The 13,120-nt window shown below is 36.6% G+C and overlaps 2 protein-coding genes across 2 annotated transcripts; both read left to right on the forward strand.

Moving 5' to 3' along the window:
* Positions 1-617: 617 nt before the first annotated feature.
* On the forward strand, positions 618-1,562 carry LOC137580795 (protein halfway-like). The gene is made up of 3 exons (XM_068294916.1): positions 618-625; positions 702-1,413; positions 1,479-1,562. The coding sequence occupies exons 1-3, from the start codon at positions 618-620 to the stop codon at positions 1,560-1,562; spliced, it is 804 nt and encodes a 267-aa protein (XP_068151017.1).
* An 8,866-nt stretch (positions 1,563-10,428) lies between these two features.
* LOC137580796 (protein toll-like) lies at positions 10,429-11,220 on the forward strand. Its single transcript, XM_068294917.1, has one exon. It carries the CDS (start codon positions 10,429-10,431, stop codon positions 11,218-11,220), a length of 792 nt encoding a protein of 263 aa, XP_068151018.1.
* Positions 11,221-13,120: the final 1,900 nt, after the last annotated feature.

Raw genomic sequence — 13,120 nt, forward strand, 5'->3', positions numbered from 1 at the left:
CCTAGAATGGCTCGACATACGGAACAATCAAATAACGTCCTTGGATCCAAGTGTAGCCGCATTTTTATTGGAGCGAAAGCATCACATCTCTCTGGTACAATCAGGAATATATTGGAAATGCAATTGCAACAACACAAATCTTCTTAATTACCTCAAATTATTGGAAAAAATGGATAAACCCAAAATAGAGAAATATACTACAGAATTTGGATGGATAAGAACAACATTTGATAATCCTGTTCATTTCCTTCTATAGAAGGACCTTGCCCAAAGTCCTGTACCTGCTGCGTCAAAGGATCTGAAGAGCAATTCATAATCAACTGCACAAGTAAAGCCTTGAAAACATTTCCCGCTTTGCCAAAAAAAATACTAGGAGAACCTTCACTTCGACTAGATAATAACCTCATCGAAACTCTTTCAACCTCCTCAGTACGGAACTCAACTCTGAGAGAACTGCACATAAAGAACAACAGTCTTAGCCATATTCATTTGGACCAACTTCCATCCAATCTCCGAGTCCTGGACATTCGGCAAAATAACTTTACAGGACTTGATGATGATGTCACACAGTTCATATCAAAAGTAAGCAAAGTTCAATTGATAGAGAACCCTTGGCAATGCAGTTGTAAGTTGACCAAATTTCTTGCACATCTCAAAAAAGAAAATTTAACAGAATACAAAGCTGCTTTGAGGCGATGCAGTGGACAAGAATATTGTCCCGACCTGTGCACCTGTTGTAAAGAAGAAGAGAGTCAGAGATTCATTATCAACTGCAGTAACCTGGGATTGCACGAGATACCCGCCTTACTACCCATAACTGAGAATGCAACTCTTCTGTTTGAAAATAACAACTTACAATCCTTGGACAACTCCACCAAAATCAAAGGCTTTAATCAGCTGAAAGAACTTCATCTTAGGTACAATAACCTCACAACAGTAGAGTTTCTTCCTGAAAGCATTCAACTCCTCGATATAAGAAACAATTCTCTTAAGATACTGAATGAAAGTGTAAGAGAGTTTCTAACACAAAAATCGAATATGACCGATTTGACCATCTTCATATCGGGCAACAATTGGACTTGTCATTGCAAAGAAATACGTTTCTTTCGATTCACCAAGAATCTGGCAGAGAATATCAAGGACCTATGTAAGACAGAATGCCACGATTACAGATTGTTTGTTTCCTTGGAGGAGATAGATCTATGCCCTGAAAAAATTCCGCGATATGTCATCTACTTCACATCGTTCATAATCCTGAGCTGTCTATTAAGTTTCCTTCAATGCTATTGGAAGTCCATTGTAATGTGGCTATACGAGAAGAGATTGTTCTTGAAACTGACCACTCGTCTGGAGAAGGGCATAGAGACGATGTACGACTGCTTTTTGGCCTACTGCCACAAGGACTCGCATCTTGTAAGTGAGTACGTGGAAAGATTGGAACATGGACGTAACCGACTTCGGCTCTGCTTCTACGAAAGAGATTGGCTGGCTGGCGAACCGATTCCCGATTGCATTTGTCACTCTGTGGAGAATTCCAAGTGCATCGTTATCCTAATGACTAAGAATTTTCTAAAGTCCGTCTGGGGTCGCCTGGAATTTCGTTTGGCCCTTCATGCCACCTCCAAGGATCAGTACAAGCGACTCATTGTCATAATCTATCCGGGCGTCGAGAACTTTGACGAACTGGATGGCGAACTTAAAAGCTACTTGAAACTTAATACATATCTGATAAGAAATGATGCCAATTTCTGGAATAAGCTTATCTATGCCTTGCCCCACAAGATAATAGATGAGGAAGAGGAAATAGAGACGATCAATATCGAACATTAAATTAAATGAATACTTTTGGGTAAGAATTATAATATTATTTTTGCTATATCATTGTTATATCACCTAAGTTGTGATCTTAATTTTAGATGCACCAATAATTCACGACGGCGAGGACTATTTCTCATAATGGCCCGATCGACTTCTATTGATGCACGAATTACTGAGCCCATTTTGTCCACACGCAACATTATCATGTGATCCACAAGATAAAAATCGCATTATATAACAAATAAATTTCAAAAATTTCCTTGAAAAATATCTGACAATGTGTAAAATGTAAACATTTATAAATCAATTTTCCCATAATTATAATTAACTAGTTATAGAATTGAATAACCAGAACTTGTGCCTAATCAAAATAACTTATCTGGTACTTAGTCGATGAAGTTATTTAATTGCCTTTGTTTAAAATTTCATCTTAATTTTCACATATCAAAAATTTAACTTAAAAAATTAAAAAATCTTCAATTAAATATAAATCATTTAATTTTTATATTCCCATCAAGTTTTCAATTTTTTAAAGCAAAAGAAAGAGTCAGCCAAACCAAAATGTTGAATTTAATTCGATTAAATATATGTTTATTGAAAAAATTAAATGCTTGAAAGTCATCAGCGGAGCTATTTTAAATAAATAATTCGATTTGAAAGCTAAAATCAAAATTGAGCCAATTTAAATTTTAGTTGCCTCAATTTTGTTTTCAATTCACAGTTTAGTTATATATTAGTTTTTCACTTTTCCATTGATGAAATTGACTTGCAATATGCAAACAAACGCATTGCGGGCTCAAATTAAATATATTTATTAACTGCCGCAATTTAATTTTCAGCATCAGAACAAAAAAAGTGCACAAAATGCCATAATGACGTTGAATGAACGCCTGAAGTTATGCCACACAAAAATGGACATTGCCAATTTATTATTTATAGAGCGAAAGAACACGAGGGTGGAAGAAGGACAAGAGGAGGGGTTGGGCAAACGTGCAAGCATTTGAAATGGTTTTCCGTAATTAGCCGCATGAAATAATGCGAAAAAAATGGGAAATAGCAGAAACAGCATGCAATAATTGTATACTGCATGGGCAAAAATACAATTATAAATTAAAATCTAATTAAATTAGCATCCAAGCAGACAATTGACAAAATGAATGGCTTTGCATGCAGTCAGTTGTGTAGATACTTATACATACATATAGACACATATATTCATAGATATTCATGCTCAATCACACATCATGCGTCAATGGCAATGAACAAAGAAGAAGAATTTCCAGATAATTAAATTCAAATGGTTTCATATTTACTATGATGCAAATGCATTATTTTCTCCTTTTTTTCTAAGCTAATTGGTGTCAGAGTTCATTACCAATTCGTTCAGCTTTCCATCTTCAAGTAACTCGATGTCTGTGTGTGCATTTATGCCTAGTCTCATTAGCATAGTGATATTGATTTTCTGGTTAACCATCAATCAACAAAACGGTATACATACATATATGTACAAAATGAGATTGCTATGCAATTGAGGCTCCAAACCGCAGCACGCCATGCTCGAATGCCTTAAAGCGCCTGCTTGGTATGCAACAATTTATGTATAGATATACACACACACACACACACGCATACGCACGAACACGCTCGCATATGTACCTATGTATGTTAAGATACGCTGCATGAAGGATGCTTTGAATGCTTCTGCATCTACAAGGCTCCACTCAGATTGAAATTGCTTTCCAAGCAGCAACGATGGAGCCACAGACATTGTCTTTGTCCGGTCATTGGGTCTGGATAAACAATTAACTAAGACGGTCAAGTGCATTTACATCACGACAAGAACAATTAACATTTTGGGCAAATGTCACTAATTTATTAACTACCCTTCAAATTGCCAAATATCTAAATTCTTAAAATATTGATAGATATTAATATTACTGAATTAAATACTTAATCTTCATTCGTTGAATTCAAAATATGAACTCATTTTATTAACAAAAGTATGGAGTTTATATAGGGAATCTTAGGCTCTAGGAGATAACAATTGTTCTTAAAATATCTTATTCTAATGAGACTCAAATCCCACGTTATCGGGGGTTGAAAATTATTATTATCTTGGGCACGGCTTCGGCCACATGACCTCCTGCCGTTGTGATATTTTGGGTTAATTACAAATGTTTTTCTACAATGTGTGTGGCGGATTGTAATTCTAGTCATATGCTAGATTACTTGTTTGTGACAAAAGTACAGTTGTATTATGTTTTCTTTAGTGCATCTGATTTGGTGAAGCCGCTTCAGATGAACACGATGTTTATTCTTAAACAGTATCTATTCTCTATTCTTTTTTTAAGGGTATATTTCTCATTTTAATTCACCTAGTCTATTTATTTATAGCTTTTCATTACAAGTTGCTGGTAATTTTAACTAAGAGTATTTCGATCATTTGGAACAGCTTTCGGCCCATTCAAATTTTAATATTTCCTTTTTAATTCACTTAAATATAAAAAAGTGATTTTCTAACATATGTGAAGTTAAAAAAGATCTAGATAGATGTGGTCGGTTGTAATGGATTAATGATATGGGCATTTAAAACAAAACTGAAGGATGGAAGGAAAGATCGACTAGGAAGTATCGAATGGCAGGGATCGACTAGTCATTTAAATGACCTAAAATGTTAAAATTTATAAATTTGTAAGTTTGGCTTACAAGATTAGTTGGAAAACGTCTAGATAGAACTAATCTGAACTAAGCCACACTGAGTATTCATCCCCAAACTGATAATTAGTATCAGTCAATCAGTATAATATCCTCTAATTAACTCGTTCTTTGGGGCTTCACAATACTAACCTTTTGGCGCACAAACTTACTATCCATTTTTTCACTTTAAATAACTAAAGACAGCAGAGTTACACAAGTTTATCGTAGGAATAAATTGGTGTAATATTGGCCTAAATGCGATATAATTTTTAATTCAAGTTTTCTAATGAGCAAAAGTCATGTTAAGAGAATTTTATATATATGCAATCCGGCAGTCTTTCAATCAAATATGCATCACAAATCATCGATGACGATGACGCAATGGGTCCATAAATCAATGGGAAAGGTGACAAGAAAAACGAATTTGAACCTGGAAATGGGTTAAATTTAAACCTTGATTATAAAGTGAAAAAAATATTGAAAAAAAGTTATATTCAATGATATATGAATGGATACTGACACGAGTTTATTGAATAACAAAAAGTTTTTCTCCCAATTTACTTAACTTCTTAGTCAATATTTTGTTTTCTTCTGCCACATGTCTTTAGCAATGGAATGAAAGCAATCTTCTTTAGCTTTTTGCTGCGTCTTGAAATGACTATCAAACCACATCCATCAATTCATTCATTCTCCCCCTGACTTATTCATTACAGACGATGCAATAGTAATTCATAAATCATTTAACCGCACAATTCACAACAACTGATGCCCAGAGAAGTATGCAATGGCTTTTAAATAATTCAAGTGCAAAATGCCAATGCCACGTTGAGGATATGACTGGCGGGAGTCGTAGTGGAGTTGTGCAGTCAGGTGTATATGTGAGTATATCTGCTTCACTCATACACTTGCCTTCTTCCTTTATATGTATAGTCATATTTGTGGCAGCACGTCAGAAGTTTATAATGGTTGAAATGTAAAAAGGAAAATGCATGCCAAAAATATTTCACACATCTGAACCACAAATATGAAAAGAGTTGCAGTTGCATTGATTTCCCAAAGAACTTCTTGCCCTCCAGGTTTGGAGTATCCTTTCTACCCATCGTCGTGTCCTTACAGAAGCTTCACAGTCACAGGCACAATCAAGTTGCCTGAACTTGTGCGGGTTTTCGCATTCGTTGACTGACTTCCGCTCTGTTTGCTGTGACAAAGTAATAGTAAAATTTCATACTTCCGCAAAATCTTTGTTATCCTCACTATCACACACACACACACACACACACACACACATACACAAAGCAATACACTAAGCCACGCCCACATTCTTGTGCTTCTTATTCGCCCTAGCCATCGGCCCTCTGGCTTCTCAGTTGTCGCTTGTCGCATATTTTGTGCTCGCTCAATTATACGCTAAAATGAAGCTGCTTTTCAAGTTGCGCCCGGAGGCCAACACCACTCCAAGTCCAGTCAGTGAACCACCCAACAAACCACCCACTCATTCACTCCCCTTTCACCCCTCTCATGGCGATTTAACTGTTTGGTTTGTTGGCATTTCATTTAAGTGCAGCAGCATATTTTGTTGCCATTGTTTGGCAATGCGTCCCGCATCCGCATTCAGTTCGTTGGGTTTGTTTTTCGCCACCAACTCCCCTGTGGGGGTTATTGAGTGAATGGGTAGAGGGGAAGAAGAAGAAAGGGAGGCATTACTCTGGCATTTTCTCGTGGCTGCTGCAGCAGCTTTTGTGCTTATTTTGTGCAGCTTTAGCACAAATGTAAATCAGTTATTGATAGTCGAAATAATGAACGATTTGCATTTGCATGGCTGTAGAATTGCAATTGAAGAATGGAATGGGTATTGAGATTTGGAGTGGAAATGCCATTTAAAGTTGGAATATGCAGAAACACTTCTTTTCACTATTTTGCCAACTTGATTTAAAGGTTTCACTTAATTTACACCCTTAAAATCTTAAAGAAATTGTTACTTTTATAAAGCTTTTCGCACATCACATTCCGACACTCAAGTGGTCGCAATTCATAAAATAAAATGGGGTCGGATCCTTCTGGGACAGAGTTCCGTATGCTAATAAATTTCTAATTGAATAAGCCGTAAGCAAATGTGCCGCCATATTGCCAGCATATAGACAAAGAGATACTCCCACTCACCCACTCTTGGCCCACACACACACACACACACTCGTAACTTATAATGTCATTCGAATGGCTTAAAAGCGTTATCATTTCTTTATGTTTTTCCTTATTGCTAAGCGAGCAGACACGATGGCAAACATAGAACAGAGCGAAGTAAAGGATAAAGTGGAAGGAAAAACAGCCAAAAGCAAAAAAAAAAACAAACTGTGGATATATTGTATGCATAACGCATATGACCAGCAAGCAAAATGGCAGACAGTTGGCAGAGGGACCCTAGAGGATGTGCGGGAGGTATTGGAAGGACGAGTTCAGGGTAAGAGTCAGCGTCAGAGCATTGCATTTGCATTTTACAAACAATTGAAAAAGTAGTTAAAGTTTTTCTGCTGGCGCTGCTTTCACTTTATCGCAAAAACACACATATACACCCCCACACACAGACAGAATTCCACACGAACATAAGCACAAACCTAAAAGTATGCTACACGCTTTTTATTTCGTTCTTTGCATATGCGATGGCTCAACACATTGGATGGTCAGGTTCTTTTTTTGCGCTGCGCCCCTCTGTTTGGCATATTACAGTCAATGCCAGGTCGTTCCATGTCTCATCCACCGGCTAGCTGTCAAGTGTATTCCTTTTTTTGCCCAGTCGCCGTCAATGTACAAGCGTAGGATGCCACGATATACATGGACGGTACATCAAATCGGTCTTTTTTTGCTCTCACACTTTTGGCGCTACATTTTGCACACTTTCGCTGGCCAATCCGCTGCTTTCCTACGTTTTTCGCCCCCTGTGGCTACTTTTTACTATTTCTTTTTGTCTACTTATGGAGAGATATGTATCCCATTCACGTTTTCAGTTTCTGAGTTGACACATTTCTAATGCATTTTTTAATGAGATGAAGCTTAGCTTAACATAATCTTCACGATCACTTTAATACCAAACTGGCTCAGAAATAGTTCAACCATAAAAATTGCCAGTTTGAATAGTGTCAGTTAAATAAGTTATTAATTTATTATTTACGCGATAAATAATTTCGGTTCAAACCAGTCTTTTCGGAATTTCCGATTCATATGAATAAAGGAAAAATTCATTTTGAACCGGTTTCTAAGATTCGAATTTATACTGAAGTTATTAGCAGCAATACTTTCTTGCATAAGACTTCTATGCCCTATTTGTTTCTTCTTATTCTATGTGTATATAAAGTTATTGTTGTGTATACATATGTACAAGTGGAATTTTACATTAAAATCTAAATTTGTCGTCAATTCCCTCAGGAACAGCTCTGCTGATAGGGTTCTTGGATTCTGCAAGCAAGGCTTCCTCTGATTTGTAATTTTCGGGTCCGTTTCAGTAGAGTTTTGAACTTTCGTCTGAGTGAACCTCGTAATGTTGCTGAGAATAAATAATACATTTTTGCTATTTTTGGCAATTGGTTTATGTGAAATTAATCTTGATGACTTAAAACAAATAGATTCAATCAGAGATGATTACTGTGTAGATTATTGTGCCAATAAATGTAAAGTGGGCAGTGCCAAAAAAACCGATAAAACATGTACGAAAAATGGAAATATTGTTATTACTGATATGTACGAAATTAAACTAGAGGATCAAAGCGAATTTCGTAATAGGCTATCAATAACTTGGCAGACTGATCGGGTACACCCAACTCTGCTTAAAAAACTGATTTCATTTCGCAGTAAAGGAAAATCTCAGTGGGTCGAAATCATATTTACGAAAACTATTACAGAAGATACACCTCTTCAAATTAATCAGTATTTGAAAGCTCTTAATTTATATTATGCTACGACGACAAGAATAGGATATAAAAATAAAGTACCCTTAATAACCGAATTTGATGTTCATGTCTTAAACGGAGCAGAGCAAGTGACGATTAGTTGCCCTTATCTGAATAAATATAAAGAACCCAACATGTCCACAATTTTTATTAACTATTTATCAAAGAGAATGAGCAATTTATGGAATTTTTCATTTGACTGTGATAACACACTCTTTCTTCCTAATGACGCTTTTCAAATTAATTCCCAGTTAACAGATATTGCTTTTGGCGACACTACTTTAAAAAACCTAAATTCAATGATTTTTCAAAATTTAACAAAACTAAAAGAATTAAAGTTTATTGACTGCACTTTGGAAAACACTGAATTTCTGGGGTTGGTATTATGCTTTATAAATATTTTTAAAATTAGAACACAAATTAATTATTTAATTGATTTCAGATCAACTACACTTCAGAATAACTTAAAAGAACTAAGATTGCATCTTGATAACAGGATTGACCTAAAATATTTGGCAGGTTACAAAAATCTTCAGATTATCTCTGTTAACAATGAGGATAAATTCCATTGTACGCAAGAGATAAGCAAGACGAATGTGTCAGCTTTTGTTTGTTCACCAAATGATAAATTGTGTTACTTTAATATCGGTATAAATGGCGTTCGATGTCCTAGCTCCTGCATTTGTGGATTGGATTGTCCTGTTTTCGAAAATTCTGAAAATGAATTTATAATAAACTGCACTCAGCGAGCACTACAAATTATTCCAGAATTACCTATTCCAAGTATGGGAAAGACATGGCTAATTTTTGAAAGCAATGGTCTAACACAACTACCTTATACTTCGTCGCAAGACTATAATAATCTAAGAAGACTTCATCTAGCTAATAATAATCTAACTAACATACAGATTAATCAATTGCCTAAGGACCTAGAATGGCTCGACATACGGAACAATCAAATAACGTCCTTGGATCCAAATGTAGCTGCATTTTTATTGGAGCGAAAGGATAACATGTCTCTGGTACAATCAGGAATATATTGGAAATGCAATTGCAACAATACAAATCTTCTTAATTACCTTAAATTCTTGGAAAAAATGGATAAACCCAAAATAGAGAAATTTACTATAGAATTTGAATGGATAAGAACAACATTTGATAATCCTGTTCATTTCTATCATATAGAAGGACCTTGCCCAAAGTCCTGTACCTGCTGCGTCAAAGGATCTCAAGAGCAATTCATAATCAACTGCACAAGTAAAGCCTTGAAAACATTTCCCGCTTTGCCAAATAAAATACTCGGAGAACCTTCACTTCGACTAGATAATAACCTCATCGAAACTCTTTCAACCTCCTCCGTACGGAACTCAACTCTGAGAGAACTGCACATAAAGAACAACAGTCTTACCCATATTCATTTAGACCAAATTCCATCCAATCTCCGAGTCCTGGACATTCGGCAAAATAACTTTACAGGACTTGATGATGATGTGACACAATTCATATCAAAACTAAGCAAAGTTCAATTGTCGGAGAACCCTTGGCAATGCAGTTGTAAGTTCACCAAATTTCTTGCCTACCTCAAAAAGTAAATTTGACAGAATACAAAGCTGCTTTGAGGCGATGCAGTGGACAAGAATATTGTCCTGACCTGTGCACCTGTTGTAAGGAAGAAGAGAGTCTGAGATTCATTATCAACTGCAGTAACCTGGGATTGCCCCGGCCCGAGATACCCGCCGTACTACCCATAACTGAGAATGCAACTCTTCTCTTTGAAAATAACAACCTACAATCCTTGGACAACTCCACCAAAATCAAAGGCTTTAATCAGCTGAAAGAACTTCATCTTAGGTACAATAACCTCACAACAGTAGAGTTTCTTCCAGAAAGCATGCAACTTCTCGATGTAAGAAACAATTCTCTTAAGATACTGAATGAAAGCGTAAGAGAGTTTCTAACACAAAAATCGAATATGACCGATTTGACCATCTTCATATCGGGCAACAATTGGACTTGTCATTGCAAAGAAATACGTTTCTTTCGATTCACCAAGAATCTGGCAGAGAATATCAAGGACCTATGTAAGACAGAATGCCACGATTACAGATTGTTTGTTTCCTTGGAGGAGATAGATCTATGCCCTGAAAAAATTCCGCGATATGTCATCTACTTCACATCGTTCATAATCCTGAGCTGTCTATTAAGTTTCCTTCAATGCTATTGGAAGTCCATTGTAATGTGGCTATACGAGAAGAGATTGTTCCTGAAACTAACCACTCGTCTGGAGAAGGGCACAGAGACGAAGTACGACTGCTTTTTGGCCTACTGCCACAAGGACTCGCATCTTGTAAGTGAGTACGTGGAAAGATTGGAACATGGACGTAACCGACTTCGGCTCTGCTTCTACGAAAGAGATTGGCTGGCTGGCGAACCGATTCCCGATTGCATTTGTCACTCTGTGGAAAATTCCAAATGCATCGTTATCCTAATGACTAAGAATTTTCTAAAGTCAGTATGGGGTCGCCTGGAATTTCGTTTGGCCCTTCATGCCACCTCCAAGGATCAGTACAAGCGACTCATTGTCATAATCTATCCGGGCGTCGAGAACTTTGATGAACTGGATGGCGAACTTAAAAGCTACTTGAAACTTAATACATATGTGATAAGAAATGATGCCAATTTCTGGAATAAGCTCATCTATGCCTTGCCCCACAAGATAATAGATGAGGAAGAGGAAATAGAGATGGTCAATATCGAACATTAAAATAGAGTTAATCAAAGCTTTTCCTGTGAGTACTTAAAAATTATATTTGTCTTTTTAGTTGATTTCAGACTTATCATTTTCAGTGAATTATTGCTACAGAAACCAACGTTTATTAATGTCTTAATTAATTTAAAAACTTTACCTGCATCCCGGAACAAAGCTAATGCATTATTTGTAATGTGGCATAAATGGATGTCTCGATTTCAATCGGATCTTCCAGAACGTTTTCTACGTTTTGCCAGACAAACTTCGATTTTTTGGATTCAGAAAATAGAAAGTATTGTATATTCCAAAAATTGTCATGGCATAAACTTTTATAAATTACTCAATTAGATTCTTTAGTCTTAAAAACTTTAATAATTTGCAATCAGAACTCACAGTAAACCAAGATGTAATTGACATTCCAAAAATGAATAAAATGTTTAAATAATTTGAATATTCGAATAAATGGATTACAGAATTGATTGTTTGTTAATGACTATCCCATATTGACATCTTCAGCAATCAATTAAATTCGATCTAATTATATTTATTGACCTTGTCTCATGTGGTTAGCGAACAATTAGTTTTCTTAGCATCATATTAACTTTTATTTCACATTGGCAGGGTAAGAATTCAGACTTCTTCATTTCTCTGGCCAACTGTGGAAATTTGGTTTTCTCGATAGTTAAGTTTGCTGCGAGCAAAAAATGCTAGATGATTAAAAAAATAAGTGTAGTTTCGCCTTCTGCTTAATCATTTATTGAGGTCCTTTCACTTTAAGTTAAAAAAGGGCACAAATGAGAGGAAGTTTTCAGCAACCTCGAATTTGGTCTCTAGATTCAGTTGCCAATTTTTTGCAAACATGCTGACGTTAATCTACTTATATGTCTTTGTAGCGAGTCTATTATAAGTGTACTGTCTATTTTTTGGTAAAGTGTAAACTATAATACATTGGCCTTCTATAATTAAGGACTCTGCTCATCAATGATGAGCTCTCTTTCAGTTAGACAGCAAACATCAATCAGGCATTGAACTGGCAATTGGTTTTCAAAGAGCAAAGTATACGTGCCGACGCTGACTGTTTCATATATGTATGTACATATATGTATACATATGTATATGTATATAGACTCTGTACTCATACATACATACATATTAGCCAATTCGAGGAGAGTCCAATTATGGCAGCTTTGATCAACGTCAGCGGCTGCGATGGCAAGTAACATCAATCAACAGAGCCAGACGCCGACAAACGATTGACCCCCTGAAAGATGCAGACATATTCACGATTCTGTGGGCTACCAAACTAATAAACCAAAGGCGCAAAGACTGTCCTGTATGTGTGTGTGTGTATGTGTGCGAGTTGGAGAGAAGTGTGTCTGTGTGGGTCTGCAAATTTTTGACAGCTGCCAAACAAACGTTGCACATTAACGGCAATTGCTTTTAAATTGATTGATTTGCCTAGGCGAAGGCGAAGCGATAAGCATTCGGCGGCTTCTCTGTGTGAGTGCCAAAGCAAACATGGCCAGAACGTGCAGAATGTGCACTGCCACTGACAGAGCCACTTGATTGCATTCCCTCCTCTCACTCTATCTCTCTCTCTCTCTCTCTCTCTCTCTTTCTCACTCTCTCTTTTGCGCTTTCCACCCACAAAAGTCTCGCCTATTTGGGCAAACAAAATATGATTGCCTGCAATTAGGCGCCACGATTTTGGCAGCCTTCAAAGTTAGCCCGCCAGACGATGAGACCATATACCACACCCCCTTGGGTTACACCACTTGCAAGCGCATTAAATAAGAAATTTTCCAAAAATTGCCTCACAGCACGCCAAAAACTAATTACACACGCTGCTTTTCGGTTGCACTTGCCATTGCAGTTGCATGCAAATTTTTCGTTTGTTGGCGCAAAATGTCAAAGT

This window comes from Drosophila tropicalis, unplaced genomic scaffold (genome assembly GCF_018151085.1).
Source record: "Drosophila tropicalis isolate 14030-0801.00 unplaced genomic scaffold, ASM1815108v1 contig_845, whole genome shotgun sequence".
Lineage (NCBI taxonomy): Eukaryota > Metazoa > Arthropoda > Insecta > Diptera > Drosophilidae > Drosophila > Drosophila tropicalis.